This window comes from Coregonus clupeaformis, chromosome 19, assembly GCF_020615455.1.
Source record: "Coregonus clupeaformis isolate EN_2021a chromosome 19, ASM2061545v1, whole genome shotgun sequence".
NCBI classification, from domain to species: domain Eukaryota; kingdom Metazoa; phylum Chordata; class Actinopteri; order Salmoniformes; family Salmonidae; genus Coregonus; species Coregonus clupeaformis.
Window position 1 is genome coordinate 6,030,329 of NC_059210.1, and position 25,059 is coordinate 6,055,387.

General features: G+C 42.5%; 1 protein-coding gene across 3 annotated transcripts in view; it reads right to left on the reverse strand.

Moving 5' to 3' along the window:
* The window catches only part of LOC121531508 (kinesin-like protein KIF23), a 59,159-nt gene extending 36,605 nt beyond the window's left edge, over window positions 1-22,554 (reverse strand). For 2 of the 3 annotated variants that reach the window (XM_045227082.1, XM_045227083.1), the window contains exons 1-9: window positions 22,469-22,554; window positions 22,167-22,233; window positions 21,367-21,495; window positions 19,204-19,309; window positions 18,175-18,311; window positions 17,869-17,981; window positions 14,892-15,062; window positions 6,201-6,313; window positions 5,660-5,781 (exon numbers count right to left, since the gene is read on the reverse strand). In XM_045227082.1, coding sequence (XP_045083017.1) covers window positions 5,660-5,781; window positions 6,201-6,313; window positions 14,892-15,062; window positions 17,869-17,981; window positions 18,175-18,311; window positions 19,204-19,309; window positions 21,367-21,495; window positions 22,167-22,233; window positions 22,469-22,482 — 972 coding nt within the window. In that variant the 5' untranslated portion in view covers window positions 22,483-22,554. Of the gene's footprint in view, window positions 1-5,659; window positions 5,782-6,200; window positions 6,314-7,062; window positions 7,111-14,891; window positions 15,063-17,868; window positions 17,982-18,174; window positions 18,312-19,203; window positions 19,310-21,366; window positions 21,496-22,166; window positions 22,234-22,468 lie in introns of all 3 variants that reach the window. The other variant, XM_045227080.1, reaches the window with a different exon arrangement.
* Window positions 22,555-25,059: the final 2,505 nt, after the last annotated feature.

Sequence of the window (25,059 nt, forward strand, 5' to 3'; positions counted from 1 at the left end):
TCGGAAATCTCACACTTCCGACATCAGTAAGTTTAAGACAACTGGGAACTCTGAAAAAAAGGAGCTCCGACTGGGATTTATTTGTATTTTTGTTGTTGTATGTTACCCCCTTTTTCGTGATATCCAATTGCGATCTTGTCTCATCGCTGCAACTCCCCAACGGGCTCGGGAGAGGCGAAGGTTGAGGCATGCGTCCTCTGAAACATGACCCGCCAAACCGCGCTTCTTAACTCCCGCCCGCTTAACCTGGAAGCCAGCTGCACCAATGTGTCGGAGGAAACACCGTTCAACTGACGACCGAAGTCAGCCTGCAGGCGCCCGGCCCACCACAAGGGGACGCTAGAGCTCCATGAGCCAAGTAAAGCCCCCCGGCCAAACCGGAATTCTAACTCAGGAACACTGGCCTCCTTCTAGAGTTCCATCTTTCAGACCTAAAGATCACTGACGTCTTGATTTGACCTCCTATTTTTCAGAGTTCCCAGTTGTCTTGAAAGCACCATAAAACTCATGGCGCCCTCCGCCAGCTCATATCTGTTTGAAGCTGGATTCTGTGCATTAAAACCAAATATCGATCCAGGTTGGATGTGACGGCAGAGATGAGGTGCGCACTGTCGACCACGCCCAGTCTTTGACGCGACATGCATCAAGCACACCCATCTCATTAGTGGTGGTGAGATACATTATGTCAGACTAATTTGCAGTTGACTGATAGCCTCACATTAAAAGTATGTGATTGTGTTGAGAAGACAATCAGAAATACTGTTAATATTTTTCAATTGACTGCCATAGCCCAAATAAAAAAGTAAACATCGGCTGTTAATAGCCAATTTATTCACATGGTTGGGGTTGCAGAATTTTCAGATATCAAAATGGGGTCGTGGGCCACAAAAGTTTGGGAACGCCTGATGTAAACATTATTAAAGTGACCAATGTTCAATGACTATGTACATAGCAGGGTTTCCTTCAGCTGATAATAGCCGATAAATAAGATGGCCGACTGCCAAAAAAATAACAATCCCATTGCGAAATAATGAATTTTAGCCTATTAATTGATTGAAATGCCAGTGGATGTAGCTAGCGCAAGACCTGCTGATACATCTCAAAACAGCCGTTTGTTGCTGCTGGAGTGAAACGTGCTTTCATAAGCACACTCCTTGTGCAACAATTCTAAAGGTAATCCTGTGTAAAAACAAAACAATGGCCACGATTAAAAATAGCTATTATTTATTTTCCCCCCAACTGGTAATTGAAGCTCTTCCCATTCACCATTCAAGTGTATAGGCAACGAGGCAGGCTTCGCACTCTCACACCACTTCGCAATGAGCTGGAGGCAGTAAGCATTTTGAAAGCAAACTTCATTGTTAGAAACCCTGAACGTTTTAATACATATGAGGCATGTCTTACCTTGCTTCAAAGTAGCCTAGCCAAAATCCAACCAAAGGTGCAGGCAATTATTTTCTAAAGACTTCCATATGCCATTGAAACCAGTAGCCAAAGGCACAATTCTAGTTATATTAGCAACGCATGCTAGTTGTAGCATATTTAGTTCTCCCCTCTTCCTAAATTTCAAAACAGATGTTTTCATATCTGTCACACGAAACCGTTCACAATGGTGTTTTCCCGCTAATTGTATTATGGAACTTATATTTGCGCGTAGCCTATTGCTTTAGGCAGATTGCTGCGCTTATAATCTGAAGAAATAATAGGTTCATCAACATTTTATGATAAACGTTCTGATCTGTTGCTTGAGACTGATTGCTTTTTAACGTTTTCGGATCTACCGTCCCACAACCGTCCGAGAGTGTTTGGAACAGGCTATTTCTTCCTCGCACAGAACGACAAGCTGACCAATATAATAGGTAAACATTTCTACTTTGGGGGATAGTAGATTGACATAGGCTGGTGATTTTGCTGTTCGTTACTCATCTTGTTGGCTGAGGAAAAGTAAATGAGGACAGTTATTCTAACATCGGCGGCGCTTGGGTTTCAAGTTCGGGGGGAAGCTAATTTTGACCATAAAATGCACCTTTATAATAAAAGGTTTTCATGCATCCTCGCATTTTCAGAATTATGCAAGATATCCTACTATTCCTAATGTGATTATTAGGTTTCAGTCATAATTTAGGCTAATAATAGAAGAGTCGGCCTAAGCTATATCAGTCTACATTTACTCCGTTTTCTTTGCACAGGAAAATGTGGCCTTTACTACACGTTAGATGACTGAAGACATTAGCAGAAGAAATAACAGGGTATTCTACTGCGCTGACACTGACAAACAGATCAATAAAAACGAAGGTCTGATCCATATAGTCAGGGGAGACAAATACATGACATCATCTAACCTGGAGGAGGAAATGATTGTCCAAAAACACACTAAAAGTGGAACTAACCCAATGATAATGGACAGTGAATATGCACACTCAACGGGGATATGGCCGACGTTCTCCGCTGGCTACTGTTCACTCGACTAAGTGGAGAATTTGTATAACTAAAAGACAGATTGGAGTATTTTTATTGTCTTCCATTTGCAGCAATTTGTTTCCAAACACTTTTTCCGCGATAGTAGTTTCAAATATTGCGATATGCCTGGACTGGTCTGTTTGCTTTTCACTGACAGTCGCAACTCAACAATCTAGGCTGATTTGGTACTTGCCTCGCGCTCTCCGCCCGCTGCCCAAATTGAGGGACCTTCCGACTGTAGGCTATGCGATTTATTGGTAGAGCACGGCGCTTGTAACGTCAGGGTAGTGGGTTCGATCCCCGGGACCACCCATACGTAAAAATGTATGCACACATGACTGTAAGTCGCTTTGGATAAAAGCGTCTGCTAAATGGCATATTATTATTATTATTATTATTAAAACAATCCACCTGTTTTTAATTTAACAAGTTACTGATTCTCTGTGTCCAAATTATGCTTTCTGGTGTAGTAGCCTATTTTGAATGATTGTAATTATTTCCGCATAGACAGGAGTAAGCTAATTAAGGTTTTATAATTTTGGCAATTTAATTCAAGTTACTTTAGGAAAGCTTAGCTTCCCCTAGCCTTGTGGACGCACCGCCTATGTAATCTAACATCTTCAAATTGCTCATCTAAATTCGGTAAGAATGACGCAAACTGTTGCATCGGAGTTGTATGTTTTGTTAAGATGAATTACCTTCAACTAAATGTGATTTCTGTCATTCTGAGAACCGTGGTTGGACGCCGTAAACAGGTTACCAGTGCCTAAAATTAACTTTTTGGTCCACCAGCTACTGTGGCAGGTAAATAAATAAAAATCTACCAGCCACTCAAAATATTTTACGCCATAATCCAAAAACAAAACTATGACCATGCTTTGTAATGTTTCTAAAAGAAGAAATTGATTAGTAATAAGTAATGTGGTATACTGCTCAATTTCATCAGTCTTTTAACCAAAATATCAGATGAGACAAAATGTTCAGCTGCCCCTTTAAAGGGTGGGAGGTTACCATAGTAACAGACCACTCAAGTCATGTCACGTGTGTCTGAGATTTGGGATCGGACTAGGGGCATCTCTTCGCTATCAGTTGAAGCAGCAGACTCAAACTAACTTTAAAAACAACTGAGCTTGTGAACAAAACAATGTAAATAGCCAAGTAACACGAGGACAAAGCCTCACTTTGTAGACTTGAGTAAATTACACCAACTTATGCACCTCCAAAAATGTCTCTGTATTTTCACTCAGATCTCCTGTCAGGCAGTGTTGCTGCGTGAAGTGGGATGTATGATTCGTATCTCTTTGTGCGATTAGCAGCTGTGAACCAAAACTGCAGAAATACTTTGTAAACAGCTACTGCAGCATTTTTCTACTATAAAATCGCAACTCGCATGTGCTCATACTTGACTTTGGACTATTTTTGTTCGCGAATGTAATGCTTGCACTGTAGAGCCCTACAAATTGACCCGCATTTGGCGGGTATTAATTTTATGCCTGGTACAGAGTTGAGTACCGGTTGGTAGCCGGCTAGTAACAGTGACTAAAGTTCAGGGCAGGGTACTGGGCAGAGGCTGGCTAGTGGTGACTATTTAACAGACTGATGGCCTGGAGATTGAAAAATAGCTTCTGTCTCTCGGTCCCAGCTTTGATGCCGCGGAGCTGAGATCCTTGATGATCTTCTTGGCCTTCCTGTGACACCGGGTGCTGTGTAGCTCAGTTGGTAGAGCATGGCGCTTGCAACGCCAAGGTTGTGGGTTCGATTCCCACGGGGGGCCAGTATGAAAAAATTTAATGTATGCACTCACTAACTCTGGATAAGAGCGTCTGCTAAATGACTAAAAATGTAAAAATTTAAAATGTCCTCGAGGGAGTGTAGGCAGTGTGCCCCCTGTGATGCGTTGGGCAGACCGCACCACCCTCTGGAGAGCCCTGAAGTTGCGGACAGTGCAGTTGCCGTACCAGGCGGTGATACAGGATGCTCTCAATGGTGCATCTGTAGAAGAGGCGCTGTTACGCCTTCAGACTGTGTGGATGGACCATTTCAGGTTGTCAGTGATGATCGAGGAACATGAATCCACGATCAACTCCTTTGTTTTGTTGACGTTGAGAGAGAGAGATTATTTTCCTGGCACCACTCCGCCAGGGCCTTCACCTCCTCCCTGTAGGCTGTCTCATCGTTGTTGGTAATCAGGCTTACTACTGTTGTGTCGTCTGCAAACTTGATGATTGAGTTGGAGGCGTGCGTGGCCACGCAGTCATGGGTGAACAGGGAGTACAGGAGGGGGCTGAGCACGCACCCTTGTGGAGCCCCAGTGTTGAGGATCAGCGAAGTGGAGATGTTGTTTCCTACCTTCACCACCGGGGGGCGGCCCGTCAGGAAGTCCAGGACCCAGTTGCACATGGAGGACTTCAGACCCAGGGACCTGAGCTTGGAGGGTACTATGGTGTTGAAGCCTGAGCTGTAGTCGAACAGCATTCTTACATAGGTGTTCCTCTTGTGTAGATGGGATAGGGCAGTGTGCAGTGCGATGGCGATTGTGTTATCCGTGGATCTGTTGGGGTGGTATGCAAATTGAAGTGGGTCTAAGGTGACAGGTAAGGTAGAGGTGATATGATCCTTGACTAGTCTCTCAAATCACTTCATGATGACAGAGGTGAGTGCTACGGGGCGATAGTCATTTAGTTCAGTTACCTTCGCTTTCTTGGGTACGGGGACAATGGTGGCCATCTGGAAGCAACTGGGGACAACAGACTGGGATAGGGAGAGATTGAACATGCCCGTAAAGACTCCAGCCAGCTGGTCTGCACATGCCCTCTGACCCGGCAGCCTTGCGAGAGTTAAGATGCTTAAATGTCTTACTCACCAGTCACCATGCCGTGGTTAAATGCGGTGGTTTGTGATTTTAGATTTGCGTGAATGCTGCCATCTATCCACGTTTTTTTGGTTTGGATAAGTCCTAATCATCACAGCAGGAACAAAAATTCCTCTATGCACTTCCTGATGAACTCAGTCACCGAGTCATTGTATACGTCAATGTTATTCTCAGAGGCGACCCGGAACATATCCCAGAATATAATCTTGAGACATAGATTCCGATTGGTCATACCAACGGAGTGGGATTCTTGTCTGATTCTATTGAAGAGAGAGGCGATAAAAGCGTTGGGCTAAAAGTGCAATTGATTATATATGATGAGATTACCTGTAAGATGTTGTCACCATCTGCATCCAGGGGGGCCTGAGCCAGTTTGATGATGAATACACTGTGGGAGCGACTGGACTCTCTGTTGAGCTGAGTGTTGGCTATACGCCTCTTCTTCTGACCTGTAACATAACCAGACAGTCAACCTAACATCAATACCTATATAAGATCACACTGTGGGAGCGACTGGACTCTCTGTTGAGCTGAGTGTTGGCTATACGCCTCTTCTTCTGACCTATACACAACAAACAGGAGATCAAGTTCAACCAAATCAACCTCAATTAGCTACTCAATAACATGATATGGCCCAGGTCAAACACAGAATGGATGGGTTGTGGTAGCAGGAAATGTTGCTTGGTCTCTGGGATGAGCAAAGAACTTCATGAAAACGGTATTGCTGTAAAAGGGGCCTTAATGGCTGCATTTACACAGACAGACCAATCCCCCCCCAATAATTGTCCAAACGGTCAGAATTGGGCTGCCTGTGTAAACGCAGCCTTTGATAGATTAGGTGTTCAGTGAAGGGTTGATCTGATCCTACCTCTCCAGAACACCTCAAAGGCCTCTTCTGTAGACTTGACTTCTACCTCGGTGCAGCCGGCCACGTACATGTTGTGGTTCTGGTCCTCTCTCAGGATCTTAGACTGGGGCGGTCTACACAGACAGAGACAGACACAGAGAGAGACAGACAGAGACAGACACAGAGACAGACAGAGACAGACACAGAGACAGACACAGAGACAGACACAGACAGACACAGAGACAGACACATAGACAGAGAGACACAGACAGACACAGAGACAGACACAGAGAGAGACAGACACAGAGACAGACACAGAGACAGACAGACACAGAGACAGACAGAGACAGACACAGAGACAGACACAGAGACAGACACAGACAGACACAGAGACAGACACAGAGACAGACAGACACAGACAGACACAGAGACAGACACATAGACAGAGAGACACAGACAGACACAGAGACACAGACAGAGACAGACACAGAGTCAACTGACTGATATTGCTGAGCTACCTGGTCCTAGATCCGTTTGTGTCGTCTGGCCAACCACTATGGTCATTCGTAAAAGAACAAACCGATCTGGGACCAGGCTGATGCTGTGTACTGTTTAGTACTGAACATCTTATACGTAGAAGACTGGCTCGCGTTACATTTTAACGCATGAATGTTTGACAGCCACAAAAAGCATTAGACAGTCAAGGCTAAAGCAACATACAAAACAAAGAAAGCAAAGCAACATACAGCAACATAGAGCAGTTCTGCCACTACAAAGCACACAGAGAGCACGACAGCTAATGAACACTTCATGGTTGCAACACTGAAGCTTCTGTAGCATTATACATGTAGCTATACGAGTTTATTTTCTATGTGTGACATACATGACCTCCTGGTTGGGCTGCCTCTGAGGAGTGCCTCCACCGTTCCACCTAGCAAAGTAAGGAACACGGGAAGATTTATCTGACTGCAATAACTACTCTAATGGGAAACTATACCATACAGTAGGACCAGGAGATAACTACTATACCATACAGTAGGACCAGGAGATAACTACTATACCATACAGTAGGACCAGGAGATAACTACTATACCATACAGTAGCCAGTAGGACCAGGAGATAACTACTACTCTAATAGGAAACTATACCATACAGTAGCCAGTAGGACCAGGAGATAACTACTACTCTAATGGGAAACTATACCATACAGTAGGACCAGGAGAGATAACTACTACTCTAATAGGAAACTATACCATACAGTAGGACCAGGAGATAACTACTATACCATACAGTAGGACCAGGAGATAACTACTATACCATACAGTAGGACCAGGAGATAACTACTATACCATACAGTAGCCAGTAGGACCAGGAGATAACTACTACTCTAATAGGAAACTATACCATACAGTAGCCAGTAGGACCAGGAGATAACTACTACTCTAATGGGAAACTATACCATACAGTAGGACCAGGAGATAACTACTACTCTAATAGGAAACTATACCATACAGTAGGACCAGGAGATAACTACTATACCATACAGTAGGACCAGGAGATAACTACTATACCATACAGTAGGACCAGGAGATAACTACTATACCATACAGTAGGACCAGGAGATAACTACTATACCATACAGTAGGACCAGGAGATAACTACTATACCATACAGTAGCCAGTAGGACCAGGAGATAACTACTACTCTAATAGGAAACTATACCAAACAGTAGCCAGTAGGACCAGGAGATAACTACTACTCTAATGGGAAACTATACCATACAGTAGCCAGTACGACCAGGAGATAACTACTACTCTAATAGGAAACTATACCATACAGTAGCCAGTAGGACCAGGAGATAACTACTACTCTAATAGGAAACTATACCATACAGTAGCCAGTAGGACCAGGAGATAACTACTACTCTAATAGGAAACTATACCATACAGTAGCCAGTAGGACCAGGAGATAACTACTACTCTAATAGGAAACTATACCATACAGTAGGACCAGGAGATAACTACTATACCATACAGTAGCCAGTAGGACCAGGAGATAACTACTACTCTAATAGGAAACTATACCATACAGTAGGACCAGGAGATAACTACTACTCTAATGGGAAACTATACCATACAGTAGCCAGTAGGACCAGGAGATAACTACTACTCTAATAGGAAACTATACCATACAGTAGCCAGTAGGACCAGGAGATAACTACTATACCATACAGTAGGACCAGGAGATAACTACTACTCTAATAGGAAACTATACCATACAGTAGCCAGTAGGACCAGGAGATAACTACTACTCTAATGGAAACTATACCATACAGTAGGACCAGGAGATAACTACTACTCTAATGGGAAACTATACCATACAGTAGCCAGTAGGACCAGGAGATAACTACTACTCTAATAGGAAACTATACCATACAGTAGCCAGTAGGACCAGGAGATAACTACTACTCTAATAGGAAACTATACCATACAGTAGCAGAGGACCAGGAGATAACTACTACTCTAATAGGAAACTATACCATACAGTAGCCAGTAGGACCAGGAGATAACTACTACTCTAATAGGAAACTATACCACAGTAGCAGTAGGACCAGGAGATAACTACTACTCTAATAGGAAACTATACCATACAGTAGCCAGTAGGACCAGGAGATAACTACTACTCTAATAGGAAACTATACCATACAGTAGCCAGTAGGACCAGGAGATAACTACTATACCATACAGTAGCCAGTAGGACCAGGAGATAACTACTATACCATACAGTAGCCAGTAGGACCAGGAGATAACTACTACTCTAATAGGAAACTATACCATACAGTAGCCAGTAGGACCAGGAGATAACTACTACTCTAATAGGAAACTATACCATACAGTAGCCAGTAGGACCAGGAGATAACTACTACTCTAATAGGAAACTATACCATACAGTAGCCAGTAGGACCAGGAGATAACTACTACTCTAATGGGAAACTATACCATACAGTAGCGGACCAGGAGATAACTACTACTCTAATGGGAAACTATACCATACAGTAGCCAGTAGGACCAGGAGATAACTACTACTCTAATGAAACTATACCATACAGTAGCCAGTAGGACCAGGAGATAACTACTACTCTAATAGGAAACTATACCATACAGTAGCCAGTAGGACCAGGAGATAACTACTACTCTATAGGGAAACTATACCATACAGTAGCCAGTAGGACCAGGAGATAACTACTACTCTAATGGGAAACTATACCATACAGTAGCCAGTAGGACCAGGAGATAACTACTACTCTAATAGGAAACTATACCATACAGTAGCCAGTAGGACCAGGAGATAACTACTACTCTAATGGGAAACTATACCATACAGTAGCAGAGGACCAGGAGATAACTACTACTCTAATGGGAAACTATACCATACAGTAGCCAGTAGGACCAGGAGATAACTACTACTCTAATGGAAACTTCCATACAGTAGCCAGTAGGACCAGGAGATAACTACTACTCTAATAGGAAACTATACCATACAGTAGCCAGTAGGACCAGGAGATAACTACTACTCTAATAGGAAACTATACCATACAGTAGCCAGTAGGACCAGGAGATAACTACTATACCATACAGTAGCCAGTAGGACCAGGAGATAACTACTACTCTAATAGGAAACTATACCATACAGTAGGACCAGGAGATAACTACTATACCATACAGTAGCCAGTAGGACCAGGAGATAACTACTATACCATACAGTAGCCAGTAGGACCAGGAGATAACTACTACTCTAATAGGAAACTATACCATACAGTAGGACCAGGAGATAACTACTACTCTAATGGGAAACTATACCATACAGTAGGACCAGGAGATAACTACTACTCTAATAGGAAACTATACCATACAGTAGCCAGTAGGACCAGGAGATAACTACTACTCTAATAGGAAACTATACCACACAGTAGCCAGTAGGACCAGGAGATAACTACTACTCTAATGGGAAACTATACCATACAGTAGGACCAGGAGATAACTACTAATCTAATAGGAAACTATACCATACAGTAGCCAGTAGGACCAGGAGATAACTACTACTCTAATAGGACACATCCAGTAGGACCAGGAGATAACTACTACTCTAATAGGAAACTATACCATACATGCAGTAGGACCAGGAGATAACTACTACTCTAATAGGAAACTATACCATACAGTCCAGTAGGACCAGGAGATAACTACTACTCTAATAGGAAACTATACCATACAGTAGCCAGTAGGACCAGGAGATAACTACTACTCTAATGGGAAACTATAAAATACAGTAGAAGGACACTGTATAAAGTACAGAGATTCACTGTATAAAGTGCCTTCAGACAGGAGATTCACTGTATAAAGTGCCTTCAGAAGGGATTCACTGTATAAAGTGCCTTCAGAGAAGGGATTCACTGTATAAAGTGCCTTCAGAAGGGATTCACTGTATAAATGCCTTCAGAAGGGATTCACTGTATAAAGGGATTCAGAAGGGATTCACTGTATAAAGTGCCTTCAGAAGGGATTCACTGTATAAAGTGCCTTCAGAAGGGATTCACTGTATAAAGTGCCTTCAGAAGGATTCACTTATAAAGTGCCTTCAGAAGGGATTCACTGTATAAAGGGCCTTCAGAAGGGATTCACTGTATAAAGTTCCTTCAGAAGGGATTCACTGTATAAAGTGCCTTCAGAAGGGATTCACTGTATAAAGGGCCTTCAGAAGGGATTCACTGTATAAAGTGCCTTCAGAAGGGATTCACTGTATAAAGTTCCTTCAGAAGGGATTCACTGTATAAAGTGCCTTCAGAAGGGATTCACTGTATAAAGTGCCTTCAGAAGGGATTCACTGTATAAAGTGCCTTCAGAAGGGATTCACTGTATAAAGTGCCTTCAGAAGGGATTCACTGTATAAAGGGCCTTCAGAAGGGATTCACTGTATAAAGTGCCTTCAGAAGGGATTCACTGTATAAAGTGCCTTCAGAAGGGATTCACTGTATAAAGTGCCTTCAGAAGGGATTCACTGTATAAAGTGCCTTCAGAAGGGATTCACTGTATAAAGTGCCTTCAGAAGGGATTCACTGTATAAAGTGCCTTCAGAAGGGATTCACTGTATAAAGTGCCTTCAGAAGGGATTCACTGTATAAAGGGATTCACTGTATAAAGTGCCTTCAGAAGGGATTCACTGTATAAAGTGCCTTCAGAAGGGATTCACTGTATAAAGTGCCTTCAGAAGGGATTCACTGTATAAAGGGATTCAGAAGGGATTCACTGTATAAAGGGCCTTCAGAAGGGATTCACTGTATAAAGGGCCTTCAGAAGGGATTCACTGTATAAAGTGCCTTCAGAAGGGATTCACTGTATAAAGTTCCTTCAGAAGGGATTCACTGTATAAAGTGCCTTCAGAAGGGATTCACTGTATAAAGTGCCTTCAGAAGGGATTCACTGTATAAAGTGCCTTCAGAAGGGATTCACTGTATAAAGTTCCTTCAGAAGGGATTCACTGTATAAAGTTCCTTCAGAAGGGATTCACTGTATAAAGTGCCTTCAGAAGGGATTCACTGTATAAAGTGCCTTCAGAAGGGATTCACACCCCTGGACTTTTTACACACTGTTGTTACAGCCTGAATTTAAAATGGTCACTGGCCTACACACAACACCCCATAATGTCAAAGTGAAATTTTGACAAATAAATTAAAAATTAAAAGCTGAAACTTCTTAAGTCAATAAATATTCAACCACTTTATGGCAAGCCTAAATAAGTTCAGGAGTAAGAATGTGATTAACACGTCACATAATAAATTGCATGGACTCAATGTTTGCAATAGTGTTTAACATTATTTCTGAATGACTACCTCATCTCTGTACACCACATATATAATTATCTGAAAAGGTCCCTCAGTTGAGCAGTGAATTTCAAACACAGATTAAACCACAAAGACCAGGAAGGTTTTCCGATGTCTCGCAAAGAGGGACACCTATTTGTAGATTAAAAAATGCAGATCTTGAATATCCCTTTGAGCATGGTGAAGTTATTAATTACACTTTGGATGGTGTATCAATACACCCAGTCACTACAAAGATATAGGCATCCTTCCTAACTCAGTTGCCGGAGAGGAAGGAAACCGCTCAGGGATTTCACCATGAGGCCAATGGTGACTTTAAAACAGTTACAGAGTTGAATAGCTGTGAGAAAACTGAGGATGGATCAACAACATAGTTACTCCACAATACTAACCTAATTGACAGAGTGAAAAGTTGGAAGCCTGTACAGAATAAAAGTAATCCAAAACATGCATCCTGTTTGCAACAAGGCACTAAAGTAATACTGCAAAAAACATGGCAAAGCAATTCACTTTTTGTCCTGAATACATGTTTGGGGCAAATCCAATACAACACATTACTGAGTACCACTCTCCATGTTTTCAAGCATAGTGGTGACTCCATCATGTTATGGGTATGCTTGTAATGGTTAAGGACTGGGGAGTTTTTCAGGATAAAAAAATAATAAACATTATGGAGCTAAGCACAGGCAAAATCCTAGAGGAAAACCTGGTTCAGTCCACTTCCACCAGACACTGGGAGATTAATTACCTTTCAGCAGGACAATAACCTAATACAAGGCTAAATCTACACTGGAGTTGCTTACCAAGAAGACTGAATGTTCCTGAGTGGCCGAGTTACAGTTTTGACTTAAAATCTACTTGAAAATGTATGCCAAGACCTGAAAATGGTTTTCTAGCAATGATCAACCAATTTGACAGAGCTTCAAGAATGTAAAGAATAATGGGCAAATGTTGTACAATCCAGGTGTGGAAAGCTCTTAGAGACTTACCCAGAAAGACTCACAGCTGTAATCACTACCAAAGGTGCTTCTACAAAGTACTGACTCAGGGGTGTGAATACTTATGTAAAAGAGACATTTCTGAGTTTCATTTTGACATCTATCAACTCTGTTCAGAGATCGCTAGTATGAGGACCATACAGTGCATTCAAAAAGTATTCAGACCCCTTGACTTTTTCCACATTTTGTTACGTTACAGCCTTATTCTAAAATGGATTAAATTATTTTTTCCCCCTCAATCTAGACACAATACCCCATAATGACAAAGCAAAAACACGTTTTTAGAAATGTTTGCAAATGTATTAAAAATAAAAAACAGAAATACCTTATTTAACTAAGTATTCAGAAGCTTTGCTATGAGACTCAAAATTAATAATAATACATAAATATGCCATTTCAGACGCTAAATGGCATATTTTTTGAGTCTCATAGCAAGCTATGAAAATTGACTCAGGTGCATCCTGTTTCCACTGATCATCCTTGAGATGTTTCTACAACTTGATTGGAGTCCATCTGTGGTAAATTCAATTGATTGGACATGATTTGGAAAGGCAAACACCTGTCTATATAAGGTCCCACAGTTGACAGTGCATGTCAGAGCAAAAACCAAGCCATGAGGTCGAAGGAATTGTCCGTAGAGCTCCGAGACAGGATTTTGTTGAGGCACAGATCTGGGGAAGGGTACAAAAACATTTCTGCAGCATTGAAGGTTCCCAAGAACACAGTGGCCTCCATCATTCTTAAATGGAAGAAGTTTGGAACCACCAAAGACTCTTCCTATAGCTGGCCGCCCAGCTAAACTGAGCAATCGGGGAGAAGGGGCCTTGGTTAGGGAGGTGACCAAGAACACGATGGTCAATCTGACAGAGCTCCAGAGTTCCTCTGTGGAGATGGGAGAACCTTCCCAAGCCACTCCTAAGTAAAAGGCACATGACAGCCCGCATGGAGTTTGCCAAAAGGCACCTAAAGGACTCTCAGACCATGAGAAACAAGAACTCTTTGGCCTGAATGCCAAGCGTCATGTCTGGAGGAAACCTGGCACCATCTCTACAGTGAAGCATGGTGGTGGCAGCATCATGCTGTGGGGATTATTTTCAGCGGCAGGGACTGGGAGACTAGTCAGGATCGAGGGAAAGATGAACGGGGCAAAGTACAGAGAGATCCTTGATGAAAACCTGCTCCAGAGCGCTCAGGACCTCAGACTGGGTCAAAGGTTCACCATCCAACAGGACAACAACTCTAAGAACACAGCCAAGACAACGCAGGAGTGGCTTCGGGACAAGTCTCTGAATGTCCTTGAGTGGCCCAGCCAGAGCCCGGACTTGAAACCCGATCGAACATCTCTGGAGAGACCTGAAAATAGCTGTGCAGCGACGCTCCCCATCCAACCTGACAGAGCTTGAGAGGATCTGCAGAGAAGAATGGGAGGAACTCCAAAAATACGGGTGTGCCAAGCTTGTAGCGTCATACCCAAGAAGACTCGAGGCTGTAATCGCTGCCAAAGGTGCTTCAACAAAGTACTGAGTAAAGAGTCTGAATACTTATGTAAATGTGATTTTGCTTTGTCATTATGGTGTATTGTGTGTAGATTGATGAGAAAAAATAATTGTAGCCATTTTAGAATAAGGCCGTAACGTAACAAAATGTGGAGAAAGTGAAGGGGTCTGAACAATTTTTCCCGAATGCCCTGTATTTTAGGAATTAACCTAATCTGCTGAGAAATATTAAAAATGCTAGGGGAGGATTTTAATCCATCATTTCACTAGTTATGCTTGCCATATCTACAGACTGACCGAAACATTCATTCCCATATATCTGCTGTAACTATCTTACTTGGGTTTGATGGGGTCGTAGGGGGCTTCCTCCAGGAGATCATAGATATAGTTGTTGTATATCTCGATGTAGGAGACAAACACACTGTAGCTACTGTCCTCGTCCACCTCGTCCACCCTGCACGCCTCCTCTGGGTTGATCATGTCTGCAAACTCTGGGTCCAGCCTCTGCCTGAAACCATGGGTTGGAACCAAAATTACATTTCCAATCGTACTATTCTGAACAGAACCATCATTTTTTCTGTTCAACTGTTCCGACCCACAAACAAAAGTTCTGAATTATATCAATGGCATTGTTGAATACTTGTTTCTGATTGGCTTGAAGGGCATTCTAGATCGTGCATTATTTCCCTATAATGCACAGTATATCGGCAGGGTAGAATTCAATGGCTTTCGTTCATTCTTAGATGTTCTATGTTTGAGCTGCTTTTGAAAGCAAAAGTCGAATTGAAAACATATTTGGCATTGCTGAATTCTATTTTCATAATGGCAAGCTAGGACTGATGGTTTGGTTAACTAAACTAGCAAGTCTGTTTGGTTACCACGGCCACTCCTCTAGTGGTCTAGTAAATTTGCTAGCCCTTTTCAGTCCACCTCTGGCCTGCTGGCTCCCCTACCTCTGGCCTGCTGGCCCCCCTACCTCTGGCCTGCTGGCCCCCCTACCTCTGGCCTGCTGGCTCCCCTACCTCTGGCCTGCTGGCCCCCTACCTCTGGCCTGCTGGCCCCCCTACCTCTGGCCTGCTGGCCCCCCTACCTCTGGCCTGCTGGCCCCTACCTCTGGCCTGCTGGCTCCCCTACCTCTGGCCTGCTGGCTCCCCTTCCTCTGCTGAAGCACAGTTCCCGCTCAGCCCAGTCAAAACTGTTCGCTGCTCTGGCACCCCAATGGTGGAACAAGCTCCCCCACGACGCCAGGACAGCGGAGTCACTCACCACCTTCCGGAGACACTTGAAACCCCACCTCTTTAAGGAATACCTGGGATAGGATAAAGTAATCCTTCTACCCCCCCTTACCCCAACCCCCCCAAAAAAAAATATATATAAAAAAAACATTGTAAAGTGGTTATCCCACTGGCTATCATAAGGTGAATGCACCAATTTGTAAGTCGCTCTGGATAAGAGCGTCTGCTAAATGACGTAAATGTAAATGTTGAACATTTCTACCTGCAAATGTACACATTTCTAGCAGCAAACGTGTTAAATTATAGCCATGGTGTTAGAGCCAATTTAGACATATTTGTATAAAACAGAACATAGAGCTCCATGTAGGTGTATATATTTAATATGTGATTAAATATTAGGTACGTCCCGTTATGATTTATATTGACCTGATTGAGATATAATCCTTTACCTTAGTTTTTGGCTCCCCCTGCTGGCCATTCATTGTACTGTGGTAAGTCTTAGGGGGGGGGGTCCTACCTAGACGCAGGAGCTGTAGTCTTTTGATAATAGATGCATACAAACAGGCCATATTATGTATTTATGTCAAGTAATCTATGCTTTAAGTTGATTGGAGAATATGTTTTGTTAGATAAGAAAAATAAATCATTTTTTGTTGCACCATATCCCCGGATCTCATTGAATGTTTTTGCCGTTTGGGAACTTCGAATGCGTCCGAAACAACCCCGCTTCAGGCAGTGACTATGTTCAACTGGTAAGGAAGTCACTACACATGGTATAAAAGGGCATAATCAACGAGTGGAAGGTCAGTTCCACTCCACTAGCGTGTTGGGGAAAACACCTTCCACGTCGTTCATTATTTTCCATAGAACGCATAGCCCCTCGTTGATTATCTCTTACGCAATGTGGTATACTACTCAATTTCATTTAATTTTTTGTGACCCGAGTCTTTTAACCAAAATAATCGAGACAAAATGTTCAGCTGGCCCTTTAAGGGCGCGAGATTAAACATGGTAACGGGGCCACTCGAGGTCATGTCACGTGTCTGTGTGTGATTTGGGACGTGACTGGTGGTAGAAGGCATCTACAGCGTCTCTTCGCTGTCAGTTGAAGCAGCAGATTCAAACTAACATTGAAAAACAACAGAGCTTGTGAACAAAACAATGTAAATAGCCAAGAAACTCGAGGACAAAGCCTCACTTTGTTGACGTTCGAGTAAATTAGATTAACTTTTATGCCTGTGCGCAGCGCCTCCAAAAATGAATCTATCAGTGTCTCACTCAGTGTGCAAAATTGTTGCTACGCGAGGTGGGTTTCATATTTCTTTGTGCGATTAGCATCTATGAAACAAAACAGTAGAAATACTTTGAAAACAACTACTTCAGAATTTTTCCCCTAGAAATTGTATCTCACACATACTTGACCTGACTATTTTTATTCACAAATGCAATGCTCGCACTGTAGAGCCCTGCAAATTGACCACCCGCCAACGTGGCTGGTGAAAAAGACATTCTTACCGGCCAATCCCTAAACCTACCCACATTTGGCGGGTGGCCATTTGATGCACTTAGGACCTCATGATCCGATATTATCACCATACTTAGGTGCCGATACGATATGTATGTATTGCGATTCTATATGATTTTATTGCGATTCCTATAAAATCTGTTTTATTTTTTGCCTGATTCCACTTCCCCCTGTTTTTTCTGGTTTTCGTTTGCAAAATCACACGTGTTTTTGAAAAAGCCTTTCCATCTACCAGAATCCTTGTCATTAGCATCATCGCTAACGGCTACATAGTTGAAAGTTGCAGGAAATACGAATCACTGATGGATTCCGTTCATGTCCTATGATAAACTTGGGCAAATTAAATAATTTTCAATACATCTAGTTGATTCCCCACTAAGTTCAATACATTTTTTGAATATTGTTAAATTCTGTTTTAATGTCTGGATTCCGTGATTCTGTCCACATTGCCAATTTTATAGGCCCCTAAATAAGCACAGGGGAAATGATGTTTGCGGATCATTCACATAAAGACAAACAGACGAGTTTCAGGCGCCCTCGTTATAAAAACTCACCTGGAGGGTGTTTTAGGGACGGTGGTTGGTTGGTTCTCTCTCTTCTGGCGCTCCAACAGAGCGTCCACCTGGTTCTGGACCTCCATACCATTCTTATCATCTGTCTTCAACACCTGCGCATCACAGCGGAATTAGATATGGAATGGGACAGACTGGCACTATGGATCGAAGCTCTGAGATTTCTCTAACCAAGTCTCAAGTAGGACCTTTTATAACAGATGGGACGTTGTTATGGACTCAGCTTGACTTTTGAACAGCTTTGAAGATGAAAACATCCAAGAAACAATAGTTGCTTATTTCTCTTACGAATCGTTTGGCCTGGTAGGGCCCGATGCTGTTGAAGATCATGTCCAGGGAACGGGGCAAGAGTCCTCCCTGTCCTGGAGACCCAGTCATAGTGAAGGTCTTCCCACTGCCTGTCACCCCATAGGTAAACAGCAGACCTGGAGAAGGGGAGAGATAGACATCCTAATTAACAGACATTCAACACGGGATGGCAAGACATTCCAGGGTCCACATACATTAGTGCACACTGTAGCAAAACATTTTGCAACTGAAAATGAAAACAAGCTTTATTTATTGGACAGGTTCTGGTAGCCCCTCCCTGGTTGGTCCTGTTAGTTCCAAGTGTATAAACCGGTTAGCTGACAAAGTCACAAAAACGATGCGCTTCAAATGGGGCAGAAGGAGGTGTTGTGTTATGATTCTCAAACGGTCAGATAGCTAGCAACAATGACAACAAGCATGTGGGGAATCGTAGGTGGCTAGTTTTAGCTCGTTGTATCTTGTTATTGATACCATGTCTTGTTTTGAGGTGTTTTGACTGATGTCACGTCTATGCTAATATGGCTCAAATTAGCGTTCTAGCTAAACAACAACTATAACAATGTATTGAGACAACATGTGCTCATTGTGTAAATGTATTTGTTTTCTCTAAACATTGGAGAGGAAATATAGTTTCCATGTTGTCAACAATCTCAGCCAACCCCGTCTGTTTTCCCCATAGTTGAGCATGCGTAGGTTTTGTTGCTTAACAACCAACCCGTCTGTTTGCCCCATAGTTGAGCATGCGTAGGTTTTGTTGCTTAACAACCAACCCGTCTGTTTGCCCCATAGTTGAGCATGCGTAGGTTTTGTTGCTAAACAACCAACCCGTCTAGAACCGATGTATGCAGTACACATCCAGTAACGTACCAATACAGGGTCCACATCAAGTCATGAAAGAGAGATGGATACGGGCACACTGTTGAATGCACCCTCGGTTTTATTGAGCACAGATGACCAGCTGTTGGCAATAGAATGGCAGATGAAAGGGGATCAACCGGTTTACCTTACCATTTTTACTGTGAATGAGGTCATCAACGAGCGGCTTGGCAATATCCTGAAACAATTCCATCTGGGATGTCTTTATACCAAGCACCTTCTGGAAGGAGTACTGCGTCTGTCAAAGCAAAGTGGGTGTTAACCTTTGGCTGTTAAGAGAGTTGGGCAAGAAACCCTTCCGTCTGATCCTAATACACATCCAGCACCTTGTTCAGCTTCAATGACACATGAAAAAGAGGGTAGTGTCTTTGAAAGTATTCATACCCCTTGACTTATTCCACATTTTGTTGTGTTCCAGCCTGAAATCAAACTGGACTAAAATCGTTTTCCCCCTCACCCATCTACACACAACACCCCATAATTACAAAGTGAAAACATGTTTTGAGAAAATTTTGCAAATTTATTTATTAAAATACTGAAATCTCATTTACATTAGTATACACACCGAGTCAACACATGTTAGAATTATTTTTTAAATTATTCAAGCAGTTCAGCTGACACAAGACTGAATCCAAACATTACACTGTTGATTTTATGTGAATTTTACATTTACTGTACTTTACGCCACATTTGTTGAAATCTGAAAATACTCTGGATACATTCAGTAACATGATCAGAATATTCCTGTAAAATGTGGGGTAGGTGCCACATAAGACAAATAAATAACAAGGGTTTGAGTGAGAGGACTAACTGGTATCTTCAAGTGGACACACCTCTCCAAAGTGTGCACAGTTCCTAAGTCATTTACATTTACGTCATTTAGCAGACGCGCTTATCCAGAGCGACTTACAGTTAGTGAATACATACTTTTTTTGTTTTGTTTTTCATACTGGCCCGCCGTGGGAATCGAACACACAACCCTGGCGTTGCAAACCAACTGAGCTGCATCCCTGCCGGCCATTCCCTCCCCTACCCCGGACGACGCTGGGCCAATTGTGCGCCGCCCCATGGGTCTCCCGGTCTCGGCCGGCTACGACAGAGCCTGGATTCGAACCAGGATCTCTAGTGGCACAGCTAACACTGCGATGCAGTGCCTTAGACCACTGCGATGCAGTGCCTTAGACCACTGCGCCACTCGGGAGGCCATTTCAATGCACTTTTATGACTGAAAGAAGAGTCTTCAACTTAGCTCTCCTAGCTGTGCCGTTGAGGAACCAGAACAAGCACACTTGTAGTTTAGTTTGGAACGCAGCCCTGCATCTCCATCGCCACAAAATTACTGTTGTTGTTTACGCAATCCAAAAACGGTCCGTTATAAAATCGCAATCTGGGTCAGGTGGGCATCATTTGAAAGCATGTTATATTACCAATATGACTAGATAAATTATAAAATATGATCTTCCAGTGTTAGTCTTTCACAAGGCAATTCAGGGACACCGATCATAATTTTGGTGTCCATAGAAAGGAGTCATGAGTGCATTCAGGTGCGTGCGCTGCGGGCGGGTGTTTGGCTCACTTTTATGACATCAAAGCAGTATTTATTATATTCCTCAACGTCTCATCCTTCAAAATACACAGAGGCTTCTTAAATTTACAGCATTTCCCTCACTCAGACAACAAAACATTAGCAAAAGTTGCCACATTAGCGGGAGGGATGGGACGGCTGTCAGACAAAACCCATACAAATCAAATCTTATTGGTCACATACACATATTTAGCAGGTGTTATTGCGAGTGTAGCGAAATGCTTGTGTTTCTAGCTCCAACAGTGCAGTAGTATCTAACAATTCACAAATCTGAAAGTAAAAGAATGGAATTAAGAAATATATAAATATTAGGATGCGCAATGTCGGAGTGGCATTGACTAAAATACAGTAAAATAGAATACACTATATACATATGAGATGAGTAAAGTAGTATGTAAACATTATTAAAGTGACAGCGCTGTGAAGCGCAGAGCCAGAGCTCTGTCGTCATGTATAGCGTGTTACTGTACAGCCACTGAGCTCTGACGTCATGTATAGCATGTTACTGTACAGCCACTGCATTCCAATTTTAGCATTTATCAGTGCCCAAATCTGCCACTTACAACCCGTATATGGGTACGAGTGTAAAAGGTTAATCAGCACTCCAACATTTTTGGGGTGTGTGTCAACTCATGCTTTTCACTGGTTTTTTTTGGTCTTCAGCAGCAGCAGAGGAAATAGCTACAGAGGTTTCACAGCCAGACACATACCTCCTTGAACTCTCCGTTCCTGTTGGCTTTGAGTCCATCAGGAGCATGTAACTGGATGGTGGTGTTGCTGATCACTTCAATACAACACTCCTCATCCTCCACTCCGAGAGGTCTCACACGACAGTACACCTGAGAGACAGCAGCAAAACAATACAATAACTATAGATGAAACAATTACAACGTGATGAACCTCATCAGAGTTGTCCTGTAGGAGTGGCCTGAGGTCCCCAACCCTTTCTCTAGTAGTGAATTAAGCCTGAGTCCCAAATAGCACCATATTCCCTATATAGTGTACTACTTTTGACTTATATAGTGCACTACTTTTGACCAGGGAGCATAGGGCTCTGGTCAAATGGAGTGCACTATGTAGGAAATTGGTTACCATTTGGGACGCACTTTATTCAACACTTACAGACATGGTTTTCATTGGCTTAAGGTGGCTGGATCATAGAGCTAGCCAATTAGCTAATTTGATTAATTATAATTCCATGGACACAATTACAATGTGATGACGAAGCTCGATCAGTGAGGTGTTCTACAGGAGAAGCCCTGGCAGATCCCCAACCCACCTGTCTCCAGACATTCAATACATAAAGGTGGCTCTGTTCTAGATATATCATAGAACTTCAATAACTAATTTTAATAAGCTGTATGTTTGCAAATGGATTTAGTTAGGTCATTCTTGCCATGCAAGAGAATTGAGGAAATCATGAAACCTATCAGAGGCATCAACTCTGTGACAGATAAAATGTTCAAACTGTGCTGACTAGTTAGTAAGGAATCTTCTGTCGTTTACTTACACCAACGGGATCTTTCTGGTTGCTGGATGGCTTCTTTGGAGCAGGTCTACGAGGCGTTTTGCACTTCCTAAGCAATCAAATGGAAAAAACCAACAAAAGGTAGCCAAGTTAGCAAGCTAGCTAACGTTAGCGACTAGCCAATTTTTGCCTTAGCTGACCTGGTTGGCTAGCGTTAGCTACATAACGTTAACTCGACAATTTGACGAGGTTAGATTACGAAACTAGCGGGCTAAAGATATTGGTTATTTTCAAATAACTTTATAATAAATCATTTTTATTGCAATCGCAACATTTATACTCACGTAGGTCGTATCATTGTGAATTGTTATCGTTTGATTTTCTTTCAACTCGGTTTCCTTCTCCTCCAGTTCCAAGTTCGAACGTTCCCTCCACTCACCTCGCGGACAAAACGTTATTCAAATTCAACCAATCAGCGTCGACTGGACCACCGGAAGTTCCACCCAACTACTTCTGGGACAGTGCGGAACTTCAAAATAAAAGTCATTTATACAACACTGCCGCCTACTGGGCAGAAGCTGTAACTCGCAGAGAAGTTACAAAACACGTGTGGCGAATGCATGGAAATTGCAATTTTTTTTAAATTTTTATTTAACCTTTATTTAACCAGGTAAGCCAGTTGAGAACAAGTTCTCATTTACAACTGCGACCTGGCCAAGATAAAGCATAGCAGTGCGATAAAAACAAACACAGAGTTACATATGGGGTAAAACAAAACAAAGTCAAAAATACAACAGAAATACATATAATATACAGTGTGCAAATTTAGCAAGTTATGGAGGTAAGGCAATAAAATAGGCTATAGTGCAAAATAATTACAATTAGTATTAACACTGGAATGATAGATGTGCAAGAGATGATGTGCAAATAGAGATACTGGGGTACAAATGAGCAAAAATAAATAACAATATAGGGATAAAAACGAAGAACAAGGAGCTCAACAAATATTTTGAACTCGTGCGTCGAGTCTATATTGCACTGGTAATGTATTTTTGTATGTAATTTGAAGAACGTGCGTTACATCTGTCGGCCCTTAACCCCTGGCTGTCGGCCCATGCCCCCTGGCTGTCGGCCCTTGCCCCCTACCGTTGGCGTTTGTTATTGTGCAACCATCTAGCTACAGCAAATGTGAGTTTAATAAACTATGTCGATCCGTGTGGTTGATTCCAATGTTGTTCCTAAGTTAAAGTGATAGTTACCAAAAAAGTTTGTATGTTTGTATTCGTGTTGAGATTTCATCAGTCATAAATTAATTGGAAAGGTCTAATTTACACAAATAATGTCAAATACATTTGTATTCGTCACATGCTTCGTAAACAACGGGTGTAAAAGTGAAATGTTTCCCAACAATGCAGTGATAAATAAAACAGAGAAAAGTAAAACACGTAATAATAAATACACAATAAGTAACGAACGATAAGTTGGCTATATACATGGGGTACCAGTACCGAGTCGATGTGCAGGGATACGAGTTAATGAGGTAGATATGTACATATAACTAGGAATAATTTCATTCTGTGCCTGTATTTTCTATTCATTTGGAGTTGAGGCATAGGATATCATATCCTACATCTGTATTTGACAGATGTTTAAAAGCATCTGTCAAATACACCTGACAAACTGTTTTGTGTTGAATAAGAGTGATTTGTTTTTCATTGCTGATTGTTTCATTTCTGCATCCAGCATACACAGTCAGAAATGAAGCAATCAAAAATGAAGCAATCAAAGCAGAAGTCAAGGAAGAAGAATGGAGAAACCATCTCCAAGTAGCTACGGCAGAAGATGGACGGGAAGACCACACTGAAAACAGGTCTGCTAGGAATGTCACTGTATTTCCACTGAAATCCATGACCCTGCTAGTAATACCCATCATGGTCATGCCAACGGCATATAGGGGTTTTGGCTGGGCGCTTGATGGGTGGTAGCATTGAAACAGGTTTCATGGGACAGGTGTGCTTTAGGACGCTAACATGCTGACTACACCCGGCGTGCGTCCGCGAGCATTGCAGAGTAAATGTAACAGCGTGGCTTCCGTCCCTCTCCTCGCCCCTACCTGGGCTTGAACCAGGGACCCTCTGCACACATCGACAACAGTCACCCTCGAAGCACCGTTACCCGTCGCTCCCCAAAAGCCGAGGGAAACAACTACTTCAAGGTCTCAGAGCGAGTGACGGCACTGATTGAAACGTTACTAACGCGCACCGCTAACCAGCGAGTCGTTTCACACCGGTTCCATACACATACTGTACATGTTATTCAATCATTTCACCCAAACTGCTCGCGCGCGTCTGCGTAGCTAAAATAGAACTTGGTTAAATCCAACATTAGAACACACTGCTTCTGCAACGCAGCGCCGCAAGGCTAACGCAGTGTTCCATTGGAAATGATTGTTCTTCTGGTGTACCAAAACGCATGGAATGGAGGCCATCAAAACTCTGTTTTCTCATGCAATTGCATAGCAATATAGAAATGTTGCACAACAGGAACACTTATTTCATTCAATGCATCAACCAGCTACGAGAAGCTGTCTCTCACTGTGCAACAGCTGATCCTATCCCTCTCTGAATTCCAGGGCTCTCATGAAGTGTTTGATTTGATTTTCGATTGCATTTGTGTCAGAGTGATTAGAGGGACAATAGCCCGCTGAGTACTGGCCATTAGCAAGTTTGGTAGGCAGTTTTGGAGAAGTATAGATACCATGACTCAATGGTCACGTGGAATTTGACTGCGCTCATGACTCCTGACGTGGCGGTAATAAAACAACAACATTTTAGCAGACGCTCTTATCCAGAGCGACTTACAGTTAGTGAGCACATACTTTTTGTTTTTTCATGCTGGCCCCCGTGTGAATCGAACCCACAACCCTGGCGTTGCA